Genomic DNA, 20,009 nt, shown 5'->3' on the forward strand with positions numbered 1-20,009 from the left:
ACCCAGGGCACAGCAAGTTACTTCCTTGTTTTTTCTCCCTGAGATGTGGAGACACAGGTATCTGTACCCCAGTGATCTGAAACACCTTACTTAAATCTCTTATGTCCCCTGCTTTCCCAGTAACTGCCCTAATGATCCCAGAGCACTTACTATAACAATGACTTGAATGTTTGTATGTGAGGAAAGGGATGCCCTTTCTTCCAGCCCAATTTACATTGACATTTTGCTGTGCTTTATTTCTCTAAGTTTATTATACTGTGAAAGAGCAGAAATACAGACAAAAGCAGTGCCTCTGAAAGAAAATCACTGTCTCATTATTTTGTTGAGTTTACATGATATATATTTTGACTTAGAATGATTTGAAGTCGTGGCTAAAACAATGCATTTTTAATGAAGTTTAAAACAAAGTGCAAAGTATCAGTGAAGGTCGTGGAAGAGTGAACAGCTGTGGAGTTAAGTATTGCAACAGTACTAGCTCAGTACGCAGAGATGCTGACTTCTGTTTTATAAAATCATGTGCTATAGCTGTGGGCCGCATGCTGCTCGCGTGGGCTCACTGTGCAGCCCATGGGCAAGCAGTGGGGTGGGGCTGTTGGGTTTGCCCAGGGCCAGCAGGCAGAGTCCCTACCCCCCCACCCCCCGCATCCTGTCGCAGCATTCTGCAGGGGAGGGGTTGTGTGCTTGGCAGCTTGTTTGGTTGGTGGAGCCAGCAGCTGGAGCGGAGTGGTGGTAAGGGGGGGGGCGGGGGGCAGTCAGGGAGCAGGAGGAGGGTTGGATGGTTGGAAGTTTGGGGAGCGGGCTGTCAGGGGCGGGGGTGTGGAGAGGGATCGGAGCAGTCAGGGGGCAAGGAGCAGGGGAGGGTTGGATGGGTCGGGAGTTCTGGGGGGGCTGTCGGGGCGGGGGAGGGTTGGATGGGGCTGGAGTTCTGGGGGCGCGGGGGTATGGAGAGGGATCAGAGCAGTCGGGACAAGGAGCAGGGGGAGGGTTGGATGGGTCGGGAGCTCTGGGGGGGCTGTCAGGGGCGGGGGTGTGGAGAGGGATCGGGGCAGTCGGGGACAGGGAGCAGAGCCAGTAAATGCCAAGCAAGGGGCACCTGGCCTGGGCTCGAGCCGCAGCTTGGGGGGTCGGGGGAGGACTGGGCCAAGGCCTCCCCAACCCCCCTTCGGTTGGGGGCGGGGCGGCTACTGCGCTGGTTGCTCCCAGAGCGGCCTCTGTAGTGATGAGGGGGCGGGGGTTTGAACTGTCTGTGGGCGGACAGGAAATCCCCGGGGGAGAGGGGTGTGTGTGTGTGTGTGTGTTACACCTGCCCTGCCCCGACTGCTGCCTCCTTCTCTGGTCCAGGGACCTTCCCCGTCCCCTATCACACTAGCCCTCCTCCCTGCGGCCCCTGTGTTTGTGTGCTGGACAGTCACATCCAATCCCTTCATGCTGCCCCGTTTTCCCCTCCCCTTAGTTCATAGCCCCAGAAAATCCCTTCAAACCGTCCCCCTTTTCCCCTCCCCTTCTTTCATGGGGGGATGATGAACCGAGCGGGCGGGCAGTGCTGGGATGTGTGTTGTGTTTCAGGGAGGCTGAGGGGGGGTGTTTTGGCGGTGGGGGTGTGGGGGAGTTCAGCCCTCAGCTGTTTTCTTTGGAGTAATATGGCCCTCGCCGCTTTACGAGTTGTGCAGGCCTGTAGTAACACTTGGGACAGGAGCTGTCACTCTCTGATGCTGTGCTATGATTATGTGCCCTGTGTTATCGATATGAAAAACTACCACTTTGGACTGATTTTCTGTTGCCTTGTCAAAGTTAGATGATTAGAAAAATGATTATTAATAAATAAGCAGAAGTCTACTGTGTAATCCTGATACTGCATCATTAGAACATTCTTGTCAGAATACCATCCGGAAATTCTTTCATCTAGTTGAAACTGCAATGAAAGTAGGTTTTTATTTTGGTTTTAAAGTGGGAAACAGAAGATAACTGGATACCTTAGCACTTCCAATGCTGAAACAGGGAGCAGTCCCAGGCTGTTTTTACTGCTTGTAAATAAGAAACACTGATATATCAGTGTATTGCATTATGCTGGAACCTCTTTGCCACATCTTATATTGGAACGGCCATACTGGGTCAGACCAAGGGTCCATTTAGCCCAGTGTCCTGTCTTCCGACAGTGGCCAATGCCAGATGCTTCAGAGGGAATGAACAGAACAGGGAATCATCCAGTGATCCAGGCCCTGTCATTGAGTCCCAGCTTCTGGCAATCAGAGGTTTGGAGCATGGGGTTGAGTCCCTGCCCATCCTGCCTAATAGCCATTGGACCTACCCTCCATGAACTTATCTAGCTCTTTTTTGAACCCTGTTATAGTCTTTGCCTTCACAACATCCTCTGGAAAGGAGTTCCACAGGTTGACTGTGCGTTGTGTGAAGAAAGACTTCCTTTTGTTCATTTTAAACCTGTTGCCTATTAATTTCATTTGGTGACCCCTAGTCCTTGTCTTATAAGAAGATGTAGATAACACTTCCTTATTTACTTTCTCCATGCCATTAATGTTTGTATAGACCTCTAACATGTCCCACCTTAGTCATCTTTTTCTAAACTGAATAATCCCTGTTTTTTTAATCTCTGCTGTGATGGAAGCTGTTCCATACCCCTAATCATTTTTGTTGCCCTTCTCTGTAGTTTTTGCAATTCGAATTGTCTCTTTTTGAGATGAATTCACCAGAGCTGAATGCAGTATTCAACGTCTGGGTGAATCAGAGATTTACATTGTGATATTCTGTCATATTTGCTACTCCTTTCCTAGTGGTTCCTCATATTCTGTTAGCTTTTTTGACTGCCGCTGCACACTGGGCAGACATTTGCAAAAAACTATCCATGATTCCCATTGTTTTGTATATATAGTTGGGATTATATTTTCCAATGTGCATTACTTTGCACTAGGGCTGTCAAGCGATTAAAAAAATTAATCATGATTAATCACGCTCTTAAACAATAATAGAATACCATTTATTTAAATATTTTTGGATGTTTCCTACATGCTCAAATATATGTATTCTTTGTTGTAATTGAAATCAAAAGTGTACAATGCTCACTTCATATTTATTTTTTATTACAAGTCTTTGCACTGTAAAAACAAAAGAAACAATATTTTTCAATTCACCTAATACAAATACTGTAGTGCAGTCTCTTTATCATAAAAGTTGAACTTGCAAATGTAGAATTATGTACAAAAAAACCTGCATTCAAAAATAAAACAATGTAAAACTCTAGAGCCTGCAAGTCCACTCAGTCCTACTTCTTGTTTAGCCAATCACTCAGACAGACAAGTTGTTGTTTTTTTACATTTGCAGGAGATAACGCTGCCCGCTTCTGGTTTACAAAGTCACCTGAAAGTGAGAACAGGCATCTGCATTGCATTGTTGTAGCCGGATGCGCTAAAGATTCATATATCCCTTCATGCTTCAACCACCATTCCAGAGGGCATGCGTCCATGCTGATGAAGGATTCTGCTCAATAACGATCCAAAGCAGTGCAGACCGATGCATGTTCATTTTCATCATCTCAGTCAGATGCCACCAACAGAAGATTTGATTTTCTTTTTTGGTGGTTCGGGTTCTGTAGTTTCTGCATCAGAGTGTTGCTCTTTTGAGACTTCTGAAAGCATGCTCCACACCTCCTCCCTCTCAGATTTTGGAAGGCACTTCAGATTCTTAAACCTTGGGTTGAGTGCTGTAGCTATATTTAGAAATCTGATATTGGAACCTTCTTTGTGTTTTGTCAAATCTGCAGTTAAAGTGTTCTTAAATCAAACAACATATGCTGGGTTGTCATGAAGAGACATGTGACTGTTTAGCATATCTGGCATGTAAATATCTTGCAATGTCGGCAACAAAAGTGCTATGCAAACACCTGTTCTCACTTTCAAGTGACATTGTAAATAAGGAGCGGGCAGCATTAGTCCTATAAATGTAAACAAACTTGTTTCTCTTAGCGATTGGCTGAACAAGAATTAGGACTGAGTGGACTTGTAGGCTTTCCAGTTTCACATTGTTTTGTTTTTGAGTGCAGTTATGTAGCAAAAAAAAATATCTGCCTTTGTAAGTTGCACTTTCACAATAAGGAGATTGCACTACAGTACACCTCTACCTCGATATAACGCTGTCCTTGGAAGCCAAAAAATCTTACTGCGTTATAGGTGAAACCGTGTTATATTGAACTTGCTTTGATCCAACAGAGTGCTCAGCCCTGCCAGCCCGGAGCACTGCTTTACCGCGTTATATCCAAATCTGTGTTATATCGGGTGGCGTTATATTGAGATAGCGGTGTGCTTGTATGAGGCAAATTGAAAAATACTATCTTTTGTTTGTCACTTTTATAGTGCAGATATTTGTAATCAAAAGTAACATAAGCTGAGCACTGTACACTTTGTATTCTGTGTTGTAATTAAAATCAATATATTTGAAAATGTCGAAAAACATCGAAAATAGTTAATACATTTCGATTGGTATTTTGTTTAACAGTGTGATTTAAAACTGCGATCAAGATTAAATTTTTTATTGCAATTAATTTTTTTGAGTTAACGGCGATTAATTGACAGCTTTACTTTGCACTTCTCAAAACTGAATTTCATCTGCCATTTTGTTGCCCAGTCACTCAGCTTAATGAGATCCCTTTGTAACTCTTCACAGTCCGCTTCGAATTTAACGATCTTGAGTCATTTTGTATCATCTGCAAATTTGACCACCTTACTGCTCAACCCCTTTTCCAGACCATTTATTAATGTCTTAAAATGAACCCACTGAGATATAAAACTGGGATATTTTACACAAGATAATTCATCAGAAGTTGTAACTCTACAATCCTGTGATGCTTTTCTCATCACAGGTAACTTACATAAATTATATTTAAAATGTAGGCCTTAAAAATGGGAGAAGAAATTAAAGACAATACAATTAAATCTTTAAATGGAGGTAAAAATTGAGGCATCAATGTGTGCTCCTTTATGGCAGATAACAAGTGTTTGCTAGCTTATTAATTACAAGCCTGAATGGTAAGTTAAGGTCAGGTTTCCGATGACTTTCAGAAAGTGTTTGAGATTTGCTGTCATAGTTTGAAATCCTATTAAATACATAATTCTGCACCCCTCTCTCTCCATTCACCATCCGTTCCCTTTCAGTGAAGCATGCCTGGGAGAGCAATTGCAATAAAGTTAGGAAGAGGACAGAGACACCTTCTCCCTCCACTGGGCTTTGGGTGTACATAAGGGATTTCAGGTGAAATTTCAGTTGTGACAGGAAGAGCATCAGTGACAGGGACAGCTGGAACCAATCAATCTTTGGTTACAGTCTAAGGTAGAAATGCGATTACTGCAAAGTATGTGCTGTACGTGCGGGGTTTTATGGGCAGCTCGTCCAAGAGCCATTGTGAGAGACTGTAGGGATCCATGCAGAGGGGAACCATCGTTGCTTCACCTTCAGGGATCCAGATAAATTAAAGGCAGCTCTGGTTGCATGGGAAGGCAGCACACTGACAGATGGGCTTTGATTTAACGGGAAGTTCCTCTGGCACCAGTGTATCGTAGCTCAGGCAGCACAATGAGCTGAGGTTTCTGTAGGCTTCCTACTGGTGCATTGGCCTCACGTGAGCTGTTAAGTGCAATTTGCTGTATTAACTTACAGATCATCAACCACCAACCTACAGTTTTCCATTAGCATCACTCCAGATCTTGCTAGTTGGTAGAGTCTGTGGGAGCTGCTAGGGAGTAGCGATACTGGCTGATCTCTGCCAGAGAGATGCCTGAAGAAAAGTATTGTATTTCTTAGATAAGGATGATCATATTTTGCTACCAGTGGAACTTTCCTCTGCCCGTTGGAAGCTTTTTAGTTCTGCCCCCTCCTATACCCAACCCATTGCGTGGTTCGGTCCTGGGAAAGTGACTAATGTGAATGAGGCCCTTAAAAATACTCTCCCTCTCCCTTACTTTCTGCTTCCCCTTCTCTTTCCCAGTCCCATTGCTTTGGCCTCTAAAAGAGTGTATTAAGGAGAGTGGCAGTAAGGTGAGCAGCCTGGATAATCTGAGCTGGAGGGCTGGTTAAAACTTACTATATGGAAAACACCAGGGGGTTATGGGTGCAGATCCATCTTGAAGCCCAGAAATGCAGAAGTAGGAAAAATCTTTGTCCAGAACCTTTACTTCTCTGGCTCACCTTTGCATTCTGTCTGACTACACCCAGCACCGCTGTCTTGAGCCACGTTCTAAAGTGAATATGTTGTCTGAAGGTTTTATTTTTCTTCCCTGGTGAACTCAGGTATTGCTGGGTATTTATACTGTACATGTCACAGGGTCAAAAAGCAATCTGTGCGCCTAGATTTGCCATTGCTGCAGCAAGCTGGCTCTTTGTATCTATTCCTCCCTCCAAAGGATGCTTCCGTACTTTTAAGCAAGCAAGAAAGAAACCAGCCTCTTGCATATGGCAGAACAAATTGCTTCAGAGAATCCTGATGCATAAGATTTTATTCATGCCGTGCAGATGTGATCTGCTTCCTTTGAAGGTTTTCATTTAGGCATAATAATAGCTCTCGTGTGCCAGGGGAAGGCGCTTAGTGGCTTTGCCTGGTTAATATTTTTCCTTCACTCTGCTGGATTTGCATGCTGCGTGGGTTTTTTTGTTGTTCCAATGGATCTGTCATAGTTGGCTTGTTTATGTATAAGACTGTCTGGCAAGCTGTAATGAAGGGAAAATGACCGTGGAGATGGAAGTTTCTCAGAGTGTGCGGTGTAAAGCTGTTTGTAAACCTTGGACTTTGCACACTCCCTACGACAGCAGAGAGATACCTGGGAATTGGAAAAGAAACACACCTGTCCCCATGTATCCCAGACTGGAACTCCACACCATGGCACTGCCTGGTCCCGTGTGTCATTCCTGAAAGAGGCACGTTGGGGTCAGTCTGGTTAGGAATGACTATGGCCAAGAGGAGGATCAGTCCAGGCCAAGTCTCCAGCGGTGTCTGAACAGTACAAATGCTCCTTGCTACCAGTGGGCTGGTAGGGTTCCCATAGTCACCCTTAGGATTCTGGAAAGTTTCACCCTTTCCTACTCAACTTCTCTTTTCTGTTTTCATGGTGACCCTCTTCCCCACTCTGCGGTGATACCAGCAACCAGCTTCAGCAACCGATTAATCCACGCCTTCTTGATGCCTAGCTCCTATTGATCTACTAATCAAAGGCATTATATAAGAACTGGGTGGTATTCCACACTGTATATACAGTGTGTTCCATAGAAATGCATACTTTTCACAATTTAACTTCCACTTTTTATTTGCTATAACATTATATTAGCCATATTAATTTTATTATATATAATACATTATAATGTATTTATGGATGGACTACCTTTCTTGAGATGCTCTGTAGGGCCACTGCCTTCTCCTCATTCACATCCCTCTAAAATCCCCCCTTTCACGGCAATGTTTGTTTGCAAGACACTAATTGGCTGAGTGTGCCTCTTTCATGAGTACTTGGGGAATCCTCTATCTAATTTTTTTAACATTGATATTAAAACACTTGGTCAGTTGCCAAATACCTTATGTTGTTACCCCCCTTCCTTCCCTTATGTCTGTGTGTGTCTTTTAGATGATAAGGGACCATAGCTTCTCTCCTGTTCGCATAGCACCTTAAACTTTGTGGAGAATCTAAAGAACACATTCCAGTAACACCCCAATATCCTGTGTATAGATTGACATCCTGCTCGGCACATCTGATGTAGCCCAAATAAGCCGCAAAGCTGATATATTTATTTTGTTCAATTCATTGGCACAAGTAAAATTTGTTTTAGATGAAAAACTTGTTAGAACTCAAATTTTAACAGTACACGACCCCTTATGACCTAATCTGTTTTAGTATAAAAACTGTACCCTGTACAAGACCACAGCAGGACAAATCAATGAGTGGGCGTCATTAACTGTTGGTTGCCTACTGACAGCCAGGCAGTGGTGGAAGTTGCTGCTGGCAGTTGTGCCACTTTGAGGAGGTTATTGGGAGCCACTTGGCCTATAATTTTACACCTGCTATAAACTGAAGGAGGCATGCTAGGAAATTTATTTTGATAACCTGTGTTTCATAATGGCAAACTTTAAGATTCTTTTAAGGAAGGGTATGCATAAGTAATGTTGTGTTTCTTGTAATCTGCCAGATTGGTGCACTAAGTAACAGCTTTGGAAGTGGAACCAACGATGCTTTACATCTCTCTCCATTTTATCTAGTTACAGGTTTAGCCACACAGAGCAGATCAGAGGAAGTCTTTTTTTCTCATTCCTCTGAACATTTTTCTGCTTACATGCATTCCTGTTTGTCTTGCAAATCAATGTAACAGGGTTGATTTATTGTCATTAGCTCTGATAGTGCCTCCTTCCATGTACGCAATGGAGAGAAAACTCTTCATGAAATTATATGATGCCCTGTTTTGCTAAGGCTCTTGATTTTAACTTGCTCTGATTTAAGGGTAATGAACCTTGGCTGCCAACAAAATGAAACACCACCATAAGATCCACTTCTTCTTAGTACTCAGACAGCCAGTATTGCACGGTGTGTGGAATTCTCTATACCAACCCCACCTACTGCCTGTTGTTAGCCAGATTCAAACGTGCAGGTCACAATGACAATAAATAGCTAGTTCCTTTCAAGTTAGAAGCACTCCATGGTAGAGCCACTCTGATTTATTTGAGACAGTTAACAGCAATTGTTTACATTTGTAGTGCTTTATATAAATGAACAGTAACATCAGCTGCCTATGAACAAGTAAAATGTATGCTGAAAAAGCTGACGTGCGTCTTCTTGGTTCCCTAGTGATTCCCCACAAGATCGGGCGTGTTATTGAAGGAAGCCCAGCCGATCACTGTGGGAAGCTGAAAGTGGGAGACCGTATCTCAGCCGTGAATGGGCAGTCAATCGTAGAGCTGTCCCATGACAGTATAGTGCAGCTGATTAAAGATGCAGGTCACGTGGTCACCCTGACTGTCGTTGCTGAGGAAGGTAAGGAAAATGCCTGCTTATTTCTCCCCAGTGCGGACACTAATGGTGGCACAGCCTGCAGGGTGGGGCATGCTGCCACATGATCACCAAGTCTTTCTGTAATAAAATAGCTGCAAAGCCCCGGAGTCTGGTTTTATATCTTCTTAAGTTAACAAGCCGAAAAGGAGGTATTATAAAGACATCAGAGGTTTTAGGAAAATAATCTATCTAGTGAGTGATGAACTGTGAAGCTCATTTCATTAGCTTGGTGGAAGTTGGGCACAAGTGCAGAGGAGTGAGGGAGGGGAGACAGATGCAGAGATAGTTTTATTGAAAAAACAAGATTCGGGCATTATGAGAATCAGTGCTGTGGTATGGAGATGCCTCCACAGAAATCAGAGAGACACTGTTCCGGACAGGAAATATTCCCCATCCAGCTCTAGCACTTCTTCGTGTGAAAAAGAGCTGATCCTTCAAGTTTTAGAAGGGGGAAGAAATTACTGCACTCTGGGATGCTAGTGAAAAGTTGGGTTGAATGTTTTTACCTTACTTGGCATCCTAGAGTTCTTCAGCAGGAATTCACATCAGGAGAGCCCCTGCCCGAGAACTGAAAGGTAAGTTCCTACGGTGATACTGCCTGTGCAAGCCTAAAGAGGCATTGCCAATAGCTGGGGCAGCTGTGCCTCAGGGGCACTATTGCTGAACAGAAGTCAAGCCTGCGAAATATCCAGTTCTTAGACGTCCTGCCCTGCTGGACATTGTCAGTGTTTTCCTCTCACTCTGTGAAAATGCACACATTTGCCTGATGCTGCATTTCCGGGACACAATGGACACAATGTTCTTCTAAAGATACATTTGGAAAAAACTTGCATCCTGATCACTGTTTTTTCTGCAAAGCCTCTCAGGTTGCTAGCAAATTCAGTGCACAAAACAGTGAAATCCTCTAGGCAGCAAAATGAATATTTGTGATGCCAAAGTCCCACCTTCAGAGACACGATTTTCTAATGAAAGCTCCCATGCCACACTGCTCTCAATATATTGTTCCCTACACAAACAGTTCGCTATAAATATGTAAAATCCAATCATTTGGAGAGAGCTTTTTTCCAGCACTGCTTACCATTGCATTTTTCTGGATTGCTGCTTGTAGATTTTAATTAAAGTTGCTATAATTATTTTGCCAGTAAGATGGGTTTCTCCACTCTTAAATAATAAATACGTAAAACCAGCATGTGGATAAAGCCAACAAATGATCCCCTCTCATTTCATGTTCATTGCAAATATTTAACATGGTATCTTGGCCTTTCATATAGAATATCAAAGACTTAATTTACCTGCTCATTAATGCTTGAAACATGGAGGCTCTTTTTATTTATAAAATCCATTATATTTCAATGGAGCTTTCATTTTTATCAAATCTAATTCATTTCAGGCCAAAGGGATGCAGCTCAAAGCAATCACCCTGCCTTTAATGCAGCTGAAGTTTAAGTTGAGGTTGCGCTGAAGTCCATTTCTATCTAGTTTTTAATCAACCTTGTCTCTGAGATAAATTGCCTCTGCCATTAATATCTGAATATAACACCCTTTTCTCACACTCTGTAGAAACACTGATCTTAGCTTTTCTTCATTGCTAAATCATACGGAATTTGCAGATAAAATTCAGAGTTAAAACATGGACCTGAGTGAGAATCAGTGTTGGGGAAAAAATGTCAGTAATAGATTATAAAACCAGCCCAAAGTGACCAATAGGAGAAGCCATGTTGCTTGAAGATTTCTATAAATGTTTGGAGGAAATACAGAAATCCATGTTGCTCATAAACAAGAGTAAATTACTGCTTCTAAAATAATCACTGGTTTAAGCTTGAGGAATGTAGTTCAGCTAATAGCACAGCTGCAGTGAGCACCAAGTTCCAGCTCACAAAATACTAGGCAGGTACTATCCTCCTTAGAGCAGTCAGACCCTGGGGAAAGCCAGTGCAGGCATTAGATCATGCAGACCTCTCAATCAGTTACACACTCTGGGAAGCAGGTTGGGCTTTATAGGGTTGGCCATCTGGCTACTGCTGCCACTAGTTAGTTGCATTGTGGGTAACACTGAGGGGAGAGAGAAATACCCATTTAGCCAGAAGCTATTCAGAACAATAGTGCTCGAGCCCTGACTGACTTTGCTGTTCCCCAGTGCATCTTCTGTGCTGACCTCTTAGATTGGCAGAGAAAATGCTACAATGCAATTCTGATCCCTCCGCTACTCCCCTCCAGCTTTCACAAATGTGTGCTCTTTTCTTTTCATCCTTTGTCCCAATAGTGTCTCTAATTCTTGAATAAGTGAATTCTGCTCCATGCTCCAGAAGACATTCTACAACTGCCTCAGCCGTGTACTAACCAAAAACATGGGAGAGCAGGATGAGTGGAGGAGCCGAGAATTCATGCAGACAGATGGTCTTTTTCTTACCTGTGCTTATTAACTAAAACTTTGAATGTACGCCAGGAGTAAATGTTGACATTTGTCTCTGTGGGGGGGAAAACTTCTTCAGGGCATGTCCTAGCAACATTGCAGGGTCTGGTATAGTTGAGAAATGCTGCAATCTAATGTAATAATCTGTACTGAGAAGCAGTAATATGCTTTCCTTTACCTCAAGGTGCATAATTAATTATGTATTTCAATTATTACCCAGAAATCCATTTACCTAACACACACCTAGCGACACTGGACTGGAATGTCTGTGAGACTTTCCATTATAAGAACTTATTTTCAGAGTTTGCAACTGAACTATAAATGTTCATTCCCGATTGAAGTTGCCCTTTAGGGTTTCTGAGTGCATTTTGGTGGAATATGGTTTGCTCTGCTGTTTGAGTGGCAGTCACTTTGTATTTCAAAACATGAGGTTTTTTGTAAGTCATTTGATCAGACACGTGCAGTAAATGTGTTTTCTGTGTTGGCGATAGGTTCGCTTTGTGAAGGCTACTAAGAGGGATTTTGTTAAAATACCATTATAGGTAAATTGCCTGTTAAGGCTCTTTGGGGGGAGGGAGAACGTTCTGATATTCCAGTTCTGATTAAAATATTGAATAGACTAGTCCCTTTAATACAGCTTCAGGAACCATTGCTGACCTTTCCCTGAGAGTTTGCCTGTGATAGATCTTCTCCACCATGGATTAGCAGATGTGACTGTCAGTACTGCCTCCAGGGGCCTGGCTGGGTTGGGCTCAAACCCTGTTCACAATGGAGCTGGAGTAGGGTTGGGGCAGGCATCATGCTGATCTTTCTGATTATTTGTTAAATCACCATCAAATACTGTGGGGAGGATGATCCGCCCTGTGGATCTGTTTAGTTCTGACACTGCTCCTGCCTTTACCAGGTTACACACAATCTACATGTCTGTATGTTTGATTCACCAACTTAATCTGTGCTGTCATTCCTAGAATAAAGTAGTTTAGTTTAGCAAAAAGTTCCTCCATTGGGAGGATGAACTTCACCCAATACTCTGATTTATGGAACTGAATCTAGAAATCTCCACTTCTCCTCATCAGCGCAGTATCAACCTGGCATGTTACCGTCATCCAGCACAGAAGTATTGTGTGTGCTTGGCTGTGTGGCTCAGACCTGCCCAGTAGCTTATCCTAAGGAAAATGGAAATTCTGTTTCTCCTGAAATTTTAAATTAAAAGCCCTGTGTTCTCACTCTGGGCAGCTGACCACAAGAGCTGCTGTTTACCTAGAAGAATCAGAAATGCTCAGAACAGCAATTCACTCTCTTGTGCTGTTTACTCCCCTTACGCCACACGGTGTATTTTTAGAGGTCTGTCTAATTCTGTTTTGTTTGACTTTATTAGAGCACCGTGGCCCCCCTTCAGGAACCAACTCTGCCAGACAAAGTCCAGCCCCACAGCACAGACCTATGGGAACAACACAAGCCAACTCTGCAACAGCAGACAGGTATGATGCCTTTCAGACAGATGGGAACCAAAAATGAACAAAGAATGAGCCTGGCTGGTGTGGTACCCAAGGATGACTTAGGCTGGGGCTATATCCGTGTGCAGAAGTGAGGGGAAGGAGCAGCAGCCAACTGTGGGTCACGTTCCCCATATCCTGCAGCAAGCCCTCATCTCAGTGCACGGGAGCATCATCCGGGCATTGCCCTTGACTGTAGCTAAAAAAGGCACAAATGCACCATCGTTCTGGGTACCTAACAAGGACTTTAAATTGTGAGGAATTGTTGCCTCAGTAATTCCTGTATCAGCCTGGCCCTTATAATCTCATGTAACTGTTAGTGTCTTTGGCATACGTTGTGGGGAACTGTAATTAATACACAGATTTTGCTCACTCATAGCTGAAGACTATTCCCGTTCTGCTACAGAAGAGGGTGTCTACTGAAGGGGTTGAGGACTAAGCTGGATAAGTTTATGGAGGGGATGGTATGATGGGATAGCCTAATGTTGGCAATTAATTGATCTTTGACTATTAGCAGTAAATATGCTCAATGGCCTGTGATGGGACACTAGATAGGGTGGGATCTGAGTTACTACAGAGAATTCTTTCCTGGGTGTCTGGCTGGCGAGTCTTGCCCACATGCTCTGGGTTTAGCTGATCGCCATATTTGGGGTTAGGAAGGAATTTTCCTCCAGGGCACAGGCCCTGGAGTTTTTTCACCTTCCTCTGCAGCGTGGGGCACGGGTCACTTGTTGGAGGATTTTCTGCACCTTGAAGTCTTTAAACCGTGATTTGAGGACTTCAATAGCTCAGACATAGTTTAGGGGTTTGTTACAGGAGTGGGTGGGTGAGATTCTGTGGCCTGCATTATGCAGGAGGTCAGACTAGACGATCATAATGGTCCCTTCTGACCTTAAAGTCTATGACTCTGTCTACGAGAAATTGAAAGTGTCATTCTTGTATGGCTTGGCTGTTCAGGGACCCGATAAATCAGGAGGCAGATATCTAAGACCAGCTCTGATCAGAGATGATACTCCATCCCTTCAGCACTTTTCTCAGACCAAGGGGTGATTACTTATGAGTCCAATGTATCAATTATGTACCACAATGAATGGATGGACATGCTGGGTTTTTCACCTGTTTTTCCCATATTAGCATTACCTTTATTACATTAATAATTCAGTAGTACCCTACTTACCCTGGGCACTACTGCAGGTAGCTGTTTGGATGATCTTTTCTTACCTGCTTTCATTAAAATGAACATTTAAAAATTAGATGCTGTCACTGCACAGTTTAAATCCATTCATAGCAGTTATGTGGCCTTTTTCTGGATGGTGCACACTGATTTTTTTTTTTTAAATCATTGTGATGATGCCAAAGAGTCTGGGATTAAATCCTCAACAGTGATTCATTTCCTGGATTTTGCATGTTTGTTACATTGCTCAGAAGCACCTGATCATGTTCTGTCTGTATAAATTGGGGACATTTCATGCTCAGGATAAACTAAGCATTATATACTGTCGCAACTCTCTCACCTGTGAGGGAAGTATGGGAAGAGAGAAGGGTTCCCTCCAAATGAGAACAGAGGGTAAGACTGAACTGCTATTTTTTGTACTCTTTATAATCCTTGGGTTCACAGAAGACCCTAGTGTCAGATGTCCCTAACTCGGGAATGAAATAGCTGATGCAACTCCTTGTGCCAACCAACAGACTGATAATTGATGGTCAGCTGTTGATGTGCTACAGTAGGTTAAGGTTATAAATTACAGATGATGAAGAAACAACTGTTAAATACCCTTTTAATTGTCTAAGCTTTGCATAAGAAAACTATATTTTTGTACAACTGACATGTTTCTTGCTGGTCCATCCAATAGTAACTATTAGCAAGTCGTTGCTGCAGATTCATTCAGTTTCTATGTAAATATGACATGAGTAACTTAACCTTTCCTTCCATCAATTTGCAGAGGAGTCACAGAAGATGAAGCTGGAAGAGAACTTTCCAACAGTTACAGGCTTCCCTGGCCTGAGCACAAGCACTTGCCCCAGCCCGATGGTGGCGTTCTCTCCATTGTAGGCAGCCGTCCTTCTCAGGTAGACACCTATCCTGAGGAGCCAAAAGACTCTGCAAGATCCTGGTGGTACTGAGGCCCTAAAACTCAACTGCCACTGACATCTGTATGCTAATAGTCTAGGATAACCTTTCCCTTAGGAGATATGGTGTTGAGAAGATATTCTTTGTTATGAATGTGCTGACTAGGCATGTGTCAAACGGTAGGGAGGATGTTTTGCTAATACTTCATATTTTAATGTTGTTATAAACTTAGTCTAGTTTAATATTGCTGATCATTATAGTTATAAAAGAAACAACAAACCTTTGAAACAGAACTACTGTAACATCTTGGGAACGTTCATACATATTTAGGAATCTTAGAATTAAACTGCTCTGCAGATTTTGGCTGGGTATAACTCTGCCTCATACCGAATCATATGATGTGAGTTTGTGAAAAGTCAAATTCAATTGCATGTTGCACTTAATTGAAACCACATCCTTTCATAGCTGTGTATTAAAACCTGCCTAGTGTGTGAAACTGAAGGGATTTCTCTGGTTTTATAAAATACCTTTCCTGAAAATGTAGGGGAAACTAACAAACGTTAAAATTCCTCAGTCCACAATTCTTCATCTTGTTTCTTATGCAGAGTCTTGGCTGTTCTCCAGTAGAACTGGAACGAGGCCCTCGGGGTTTTGGATTCAGTCTTCGCGGAGGAAAGGAGTATAACATGGGCTTATTCATCCTTCGACTTGCTGAGGATGGGCCTGCTATCAAGGATGGAAGAATTCACGTGAGTGTCAGAGATCACTGATGAATTCAAATAGGTTGGGTTCCTCAGGATGTTAATGACCCAGTCAAAGAATTTGCTTCCCTGTAAGTGGTTAGTATCTCCCTGTACACACACAACAGTTATTTACACTGCTGCTGGTCTAAGAGTTGTAATTGCAGAGAGGTAGCAAACTGTCGATAGTTGTAATGTTTCAGGAAATAAAAATCCCAGCAGCATGTTAGGGAGAAAGAACACTGCTCTCTGCACCACTGCCACTCCCCAAGAAAGCTGGACGCCATCTACTCTAAAGACATAGTAATAGATGTTTCCCACAATGAATTCTTCTCTATAGACAGTAGTTTGCCAGAATGAGTGGTTTTTAGAAGCCCAGACTGGAAATAGCACAATGAAATGCAAGTCTGTTGGAAGGTTCTCAGAGTCCAGGTAAATGGGGGTTTGTGAGAGCACCCAACCTTTGTGTTTATGCTGAGCTTTCATTGTTCAGCATAAAATTTTAAAATGTTTCCAAACCAAGTGCCTTCCCTACCGACATATCCTAATGTTAATTCTTGTGTGTCATGTCTAAGAATCCCACTGTTTAAATATTGTCTCCTAAACAAACCAAGTATATGCAAAGGGTGAAGGCAGCAGCACAACAGTTGGAGACCAAACACAGTTCTTTAATTACTGTCCATAAAATGACTTTTTACTGGCTGGAGCATGGAACTGAGAATCAGGAACTCTTAGTTCTGATTCCATTCCTGCCAGTGACATGTGGTCTGGCCCTTTACACAAGTCACTTCACCTCTTTCTCTGTCAGTTTTGTAGTCTGCAAAGTGAAAGCAGTAATCGGCTACTTTTGAGAGCCGATATCAGGCTTAATTGGATGCAAAATTCAAAGTGTTAACTTTTATTGTGCTAATTCTTAACATTTACAGTCATTAGTTTTTCTTATGCTTGGGAGATTGCTTGAGTCTTATAGTGCTGCTTCTGTTTTCTCTTGTACTGCTCTTTCAAGTGCGGTTATGCTAAGCTCCAGACCTTGGCATTCAAGTCACCAGCAACTGAAGACTTCCCAGCTGCAAATCTTGACTTTCACTGGAGAAATTTCACAGCAATAAACAGACTCGAATGTATACAATTCCCTGAATTCTTGCTGTATTCAGCTTTATAAATTCCCTATCTATCGGGGACGCATAATATAACTCTTTAGGCTCTGTTCTCAGAAATGACATCAGCACACTGATCTGCTTTCTCCTATGGATTTTCTGTGCCAAAGAATGAGTGGGCTGTAGGGTAAATTTGACTGTGGGGTATTCATAATAAAACAAATTTCAAATATTCATCCTCACACTGGAGCTCATCTTTCTTTCATTTATACTTCTTATGATATTTGCATTTCTCCAAAGATCTGGTCGGCCTGGCCAGATATTATATAATAAGATTTCTTCCTCCTCCCAGCAGACAGAGAGAGGAAAACAAATCTGTGGTGGCCTCCCTGTTCCTCTTCTCAAGCACTTCACCTGGCTGATCACACTCAGTTCTTTCCTGTCTCCCTGCAGGTGCTGATCACCTTCTGGTCAGCTAAACTAGGGGATGCGTTTTGTTCACGGTTGGTGGTTTTAGCAGGGCTCCTTCCACTGTAGCAATCTGTCTGGAGCAGCCCACTGTTAATCTGCTTCCTGCCCCTGCTGGAGGCAGGTATTGTTGCATTTCAGAGCTCCATGTTGACTGACTTACATAGAGGGTCCAGTCTTGGCTAGGCTGTTTCCCAGAGGACATCAGTGAATTAGCTGGGTGCCTGGCACTGTACGGGAGAGGCAAATTCAGCTTGGTTTAAAATGTTGTTTCCATGCTTGAAGCAGTAACAGTTTCACACCAGAACTACAGTACCCTGAAAAACAAGTTCATAATGGGACAGCCTCATTTCCTGTGCCCTGGCAGCGGGTATGTGCTCCCCTCCAGCCCTTGAAAGGGAAAAAGCTGGTGAATTTGCTTTCCATGTCCACTGGGCTGATCATGCCTATACACTGATAAAATTGGGACCTATCTATCCTCATGGTGCAGGTCCACCAGTGGTAGCAGCAATGGAAGCACTAGTATAGGCAAACACCTGAGTCCTGTCTGTACCAATGCCTCCCCTGTTGCTACTGCCATTGGAGCCATACCCCACTGGAATCTTGAGTCCTGAGGGCCAGCAAGGCCTAAGCCTTGTCATTATTATACTCCATCTCCTTCATGGCACCTGACTCTCTCTTGCAAGGGCCACTTCTCATAGCTTCTGTTGCAGAGGTCAGCGGGATGAATAGAATTAATGCTCATAACAAAACAAACAGTGACGTCAATGAAAGCTGTGAGAGCAGGTTGTAGACTCTGGAAACAGGAGCTACCTCTAGATTCTCCCTGGCCAGGGCAGAATGTCTCTGTGCCTAGATAAGCTTGTTCACGATTCTCTGCTGTCCAGTTTTTCCCAATTCAACCACAGAAATGGTCATAGGCCTTTCCCAGCCCCAATTTAAATAATACTTTCGGAGGGAGCTTTTCAGATACTGACAGACAGGAGCTCTAATAACCCAGTTTGTAGATGGTAAAACAGCACCTTTATCCTGTGTTTTCCCGAATGGTTTTGTGTCCTCCTCCTGGTTCATTTATTATTGTATTAGCTCTCTATGATCATAGGGTTCTATGTGGGACTGTTACCTTCTTCAGTAGCGTTTTTATGTAACTGATCTAAGTAAGATACGTGCTCTTTAAACTGCAACTTTTATGCAGTAGTGACACCTAATGGAAAATCAGTTTAATTGCAAGATGGATCTCATGCTCTTTCATGAGTTAGAATCCAAATGCTTTCTGGTATTCTGACATCCATTATCCGATACGTTTGTTAATTTGCATCAGAGTCCTTAAAGCTGGTATCTCACTAGTCAGGAACGAGCTAGTATTGTCATACAGTGAACTCTCTCACTCAGAATAATAAAGCCTTTCCTTTATGGGAAACCTATGGGCAACCCTCTCGGCTATATTAATATAAGGGTGTTTGGCGGTTTATTCATTTTAGAATAATTACCATATGCCTTATAACAATCTATTTAAGCATCTACACAACTTGATTAAGTATCTTCATGGTGCACGTCTTTATATCAGAGCATCAACAAATTACTTTTATGGAGTGAAGATGTACTCGAGAACATGGATGTATTAAACATTTATCAAATGGAAAATTCAAGTAACCCGAGCCCTTCAGTGAAGCCAGCTTGGCAGAATATCTACATGAAAAATTCACTGACCAGCCAGATGGTTGAATTATATTAATTTTATATGTTAGTGGCTGTAGGAGAGTAGTGCTAGAGCTGAGTGGGTTTCAGATAATGGAAGGGACTAGGGAAAAGGAAAGCTTTGCTTGAGCGACCGCTTTTCCTATATTGCATAAGTATCCGGTTACAGTAGCAGTGCTTGATGAAGTTTATCCTGGCTGGTATTGTCTTTTCAGGTTGGTGACCAGATTGTTGAAATCAATGGCGAACCTACCCAAGGTATCACTCATACACGAGCCATTGAGCTGATTCAAGCAGGAGGAAATAAAGTTGTTCTTCTTCTGAGACCAGGGACTGGCTTGATACCAGATCATGGTAAGTTACAGGTTGTGCCAATTTGTCCGGAGGGGATGCGGGGAAGGTGGTAAAAAGAAATGTGTGTTGACGAATGTCTAAAGAGGTTGGATGCTGTTGTGCATGCACTAAAGCTACTTAGCAATATCCTTCCATTTCTGCTGACTTTCAAACTGCCTGTTTTCATACAAACACAAATAATGTGACCAGAAAAAAACCAAATCTGTTGCCACGTAATAGTTATTTTACTGGAAAGACAAAATGTAATATTATTGCAAGTATTCTTTAGGCCGTGTTTTGTTCTGATGATCCCATCCATCTCCAGCTTGATTTCTGTGCTCCTCTACACATTATAATTAAAGACACAATTTGCTTTTACACTTGAATAAAATTTCATATGGTATAGGGCTTCGGTCAAGATTATTTTTGTGGTGCTTCAGTTTCTCTTATGAACTTAAAATTATAAAATGTTAAATTTTTCAAAAACAAAACTTCTACAAGAGTGAAGGTTTTGCTCTTGGAATAGAAAACTTTAATTGTGACACTTGTTTTTTGCATATAAGGCAGCAAAGTACAAATCCAGAAGCAAATTGCTTGGGCAGAAATGCTTGCAAGAGCTTCAGCTGAGTTCAACTGCAGGGCATGCGCCAAAATCAAA

The 20,009-nt window shown here is 42.7% G+C and overlaps 1 protein-coding gene across 1 annotated transcript in view; it reads left to right on the top strand.

Annotated features, from left to right (window-relative positions):
* Nucleotides 1–20,009, top strand: part of MAGI3 (membrane associated guanylate kinase, WW and PDZ domain containing 3) — a 206,943-nt gene that overhangs the window by 184,224 nt on the left and 2,710 nt on the right. Inside the window, 5 exon segments of the mRNA XM_039533521.1 lie at nt 8,832–9,017; nt 12,827–12,929; nt 14,888–15,014; nt 15,621–15,764; nt 19,234–19,372. Of these exon segments, the coding sequence (XP_039389455.1) occupies nt 8,832–9,017; nt 12,827–12,929; nt 14,888–15,014; nt 15,621–15,764; nt 19,234–19,372 (699 nt within the window).

This window comes from Mauremys reevesii, linkage group 4, assembly GCF_016161935.1.
Source record: "Mauremys reevesii isolate NIE-2019 linkage group 4, ASM1616193v1, whole genome shotgun sequence".
Classification (NCBI taxonomy): Eukaryota; Metazoa; Chordata; order Testudines; family Geoemydidae; genus Mauremys; species Mauremys reevesii.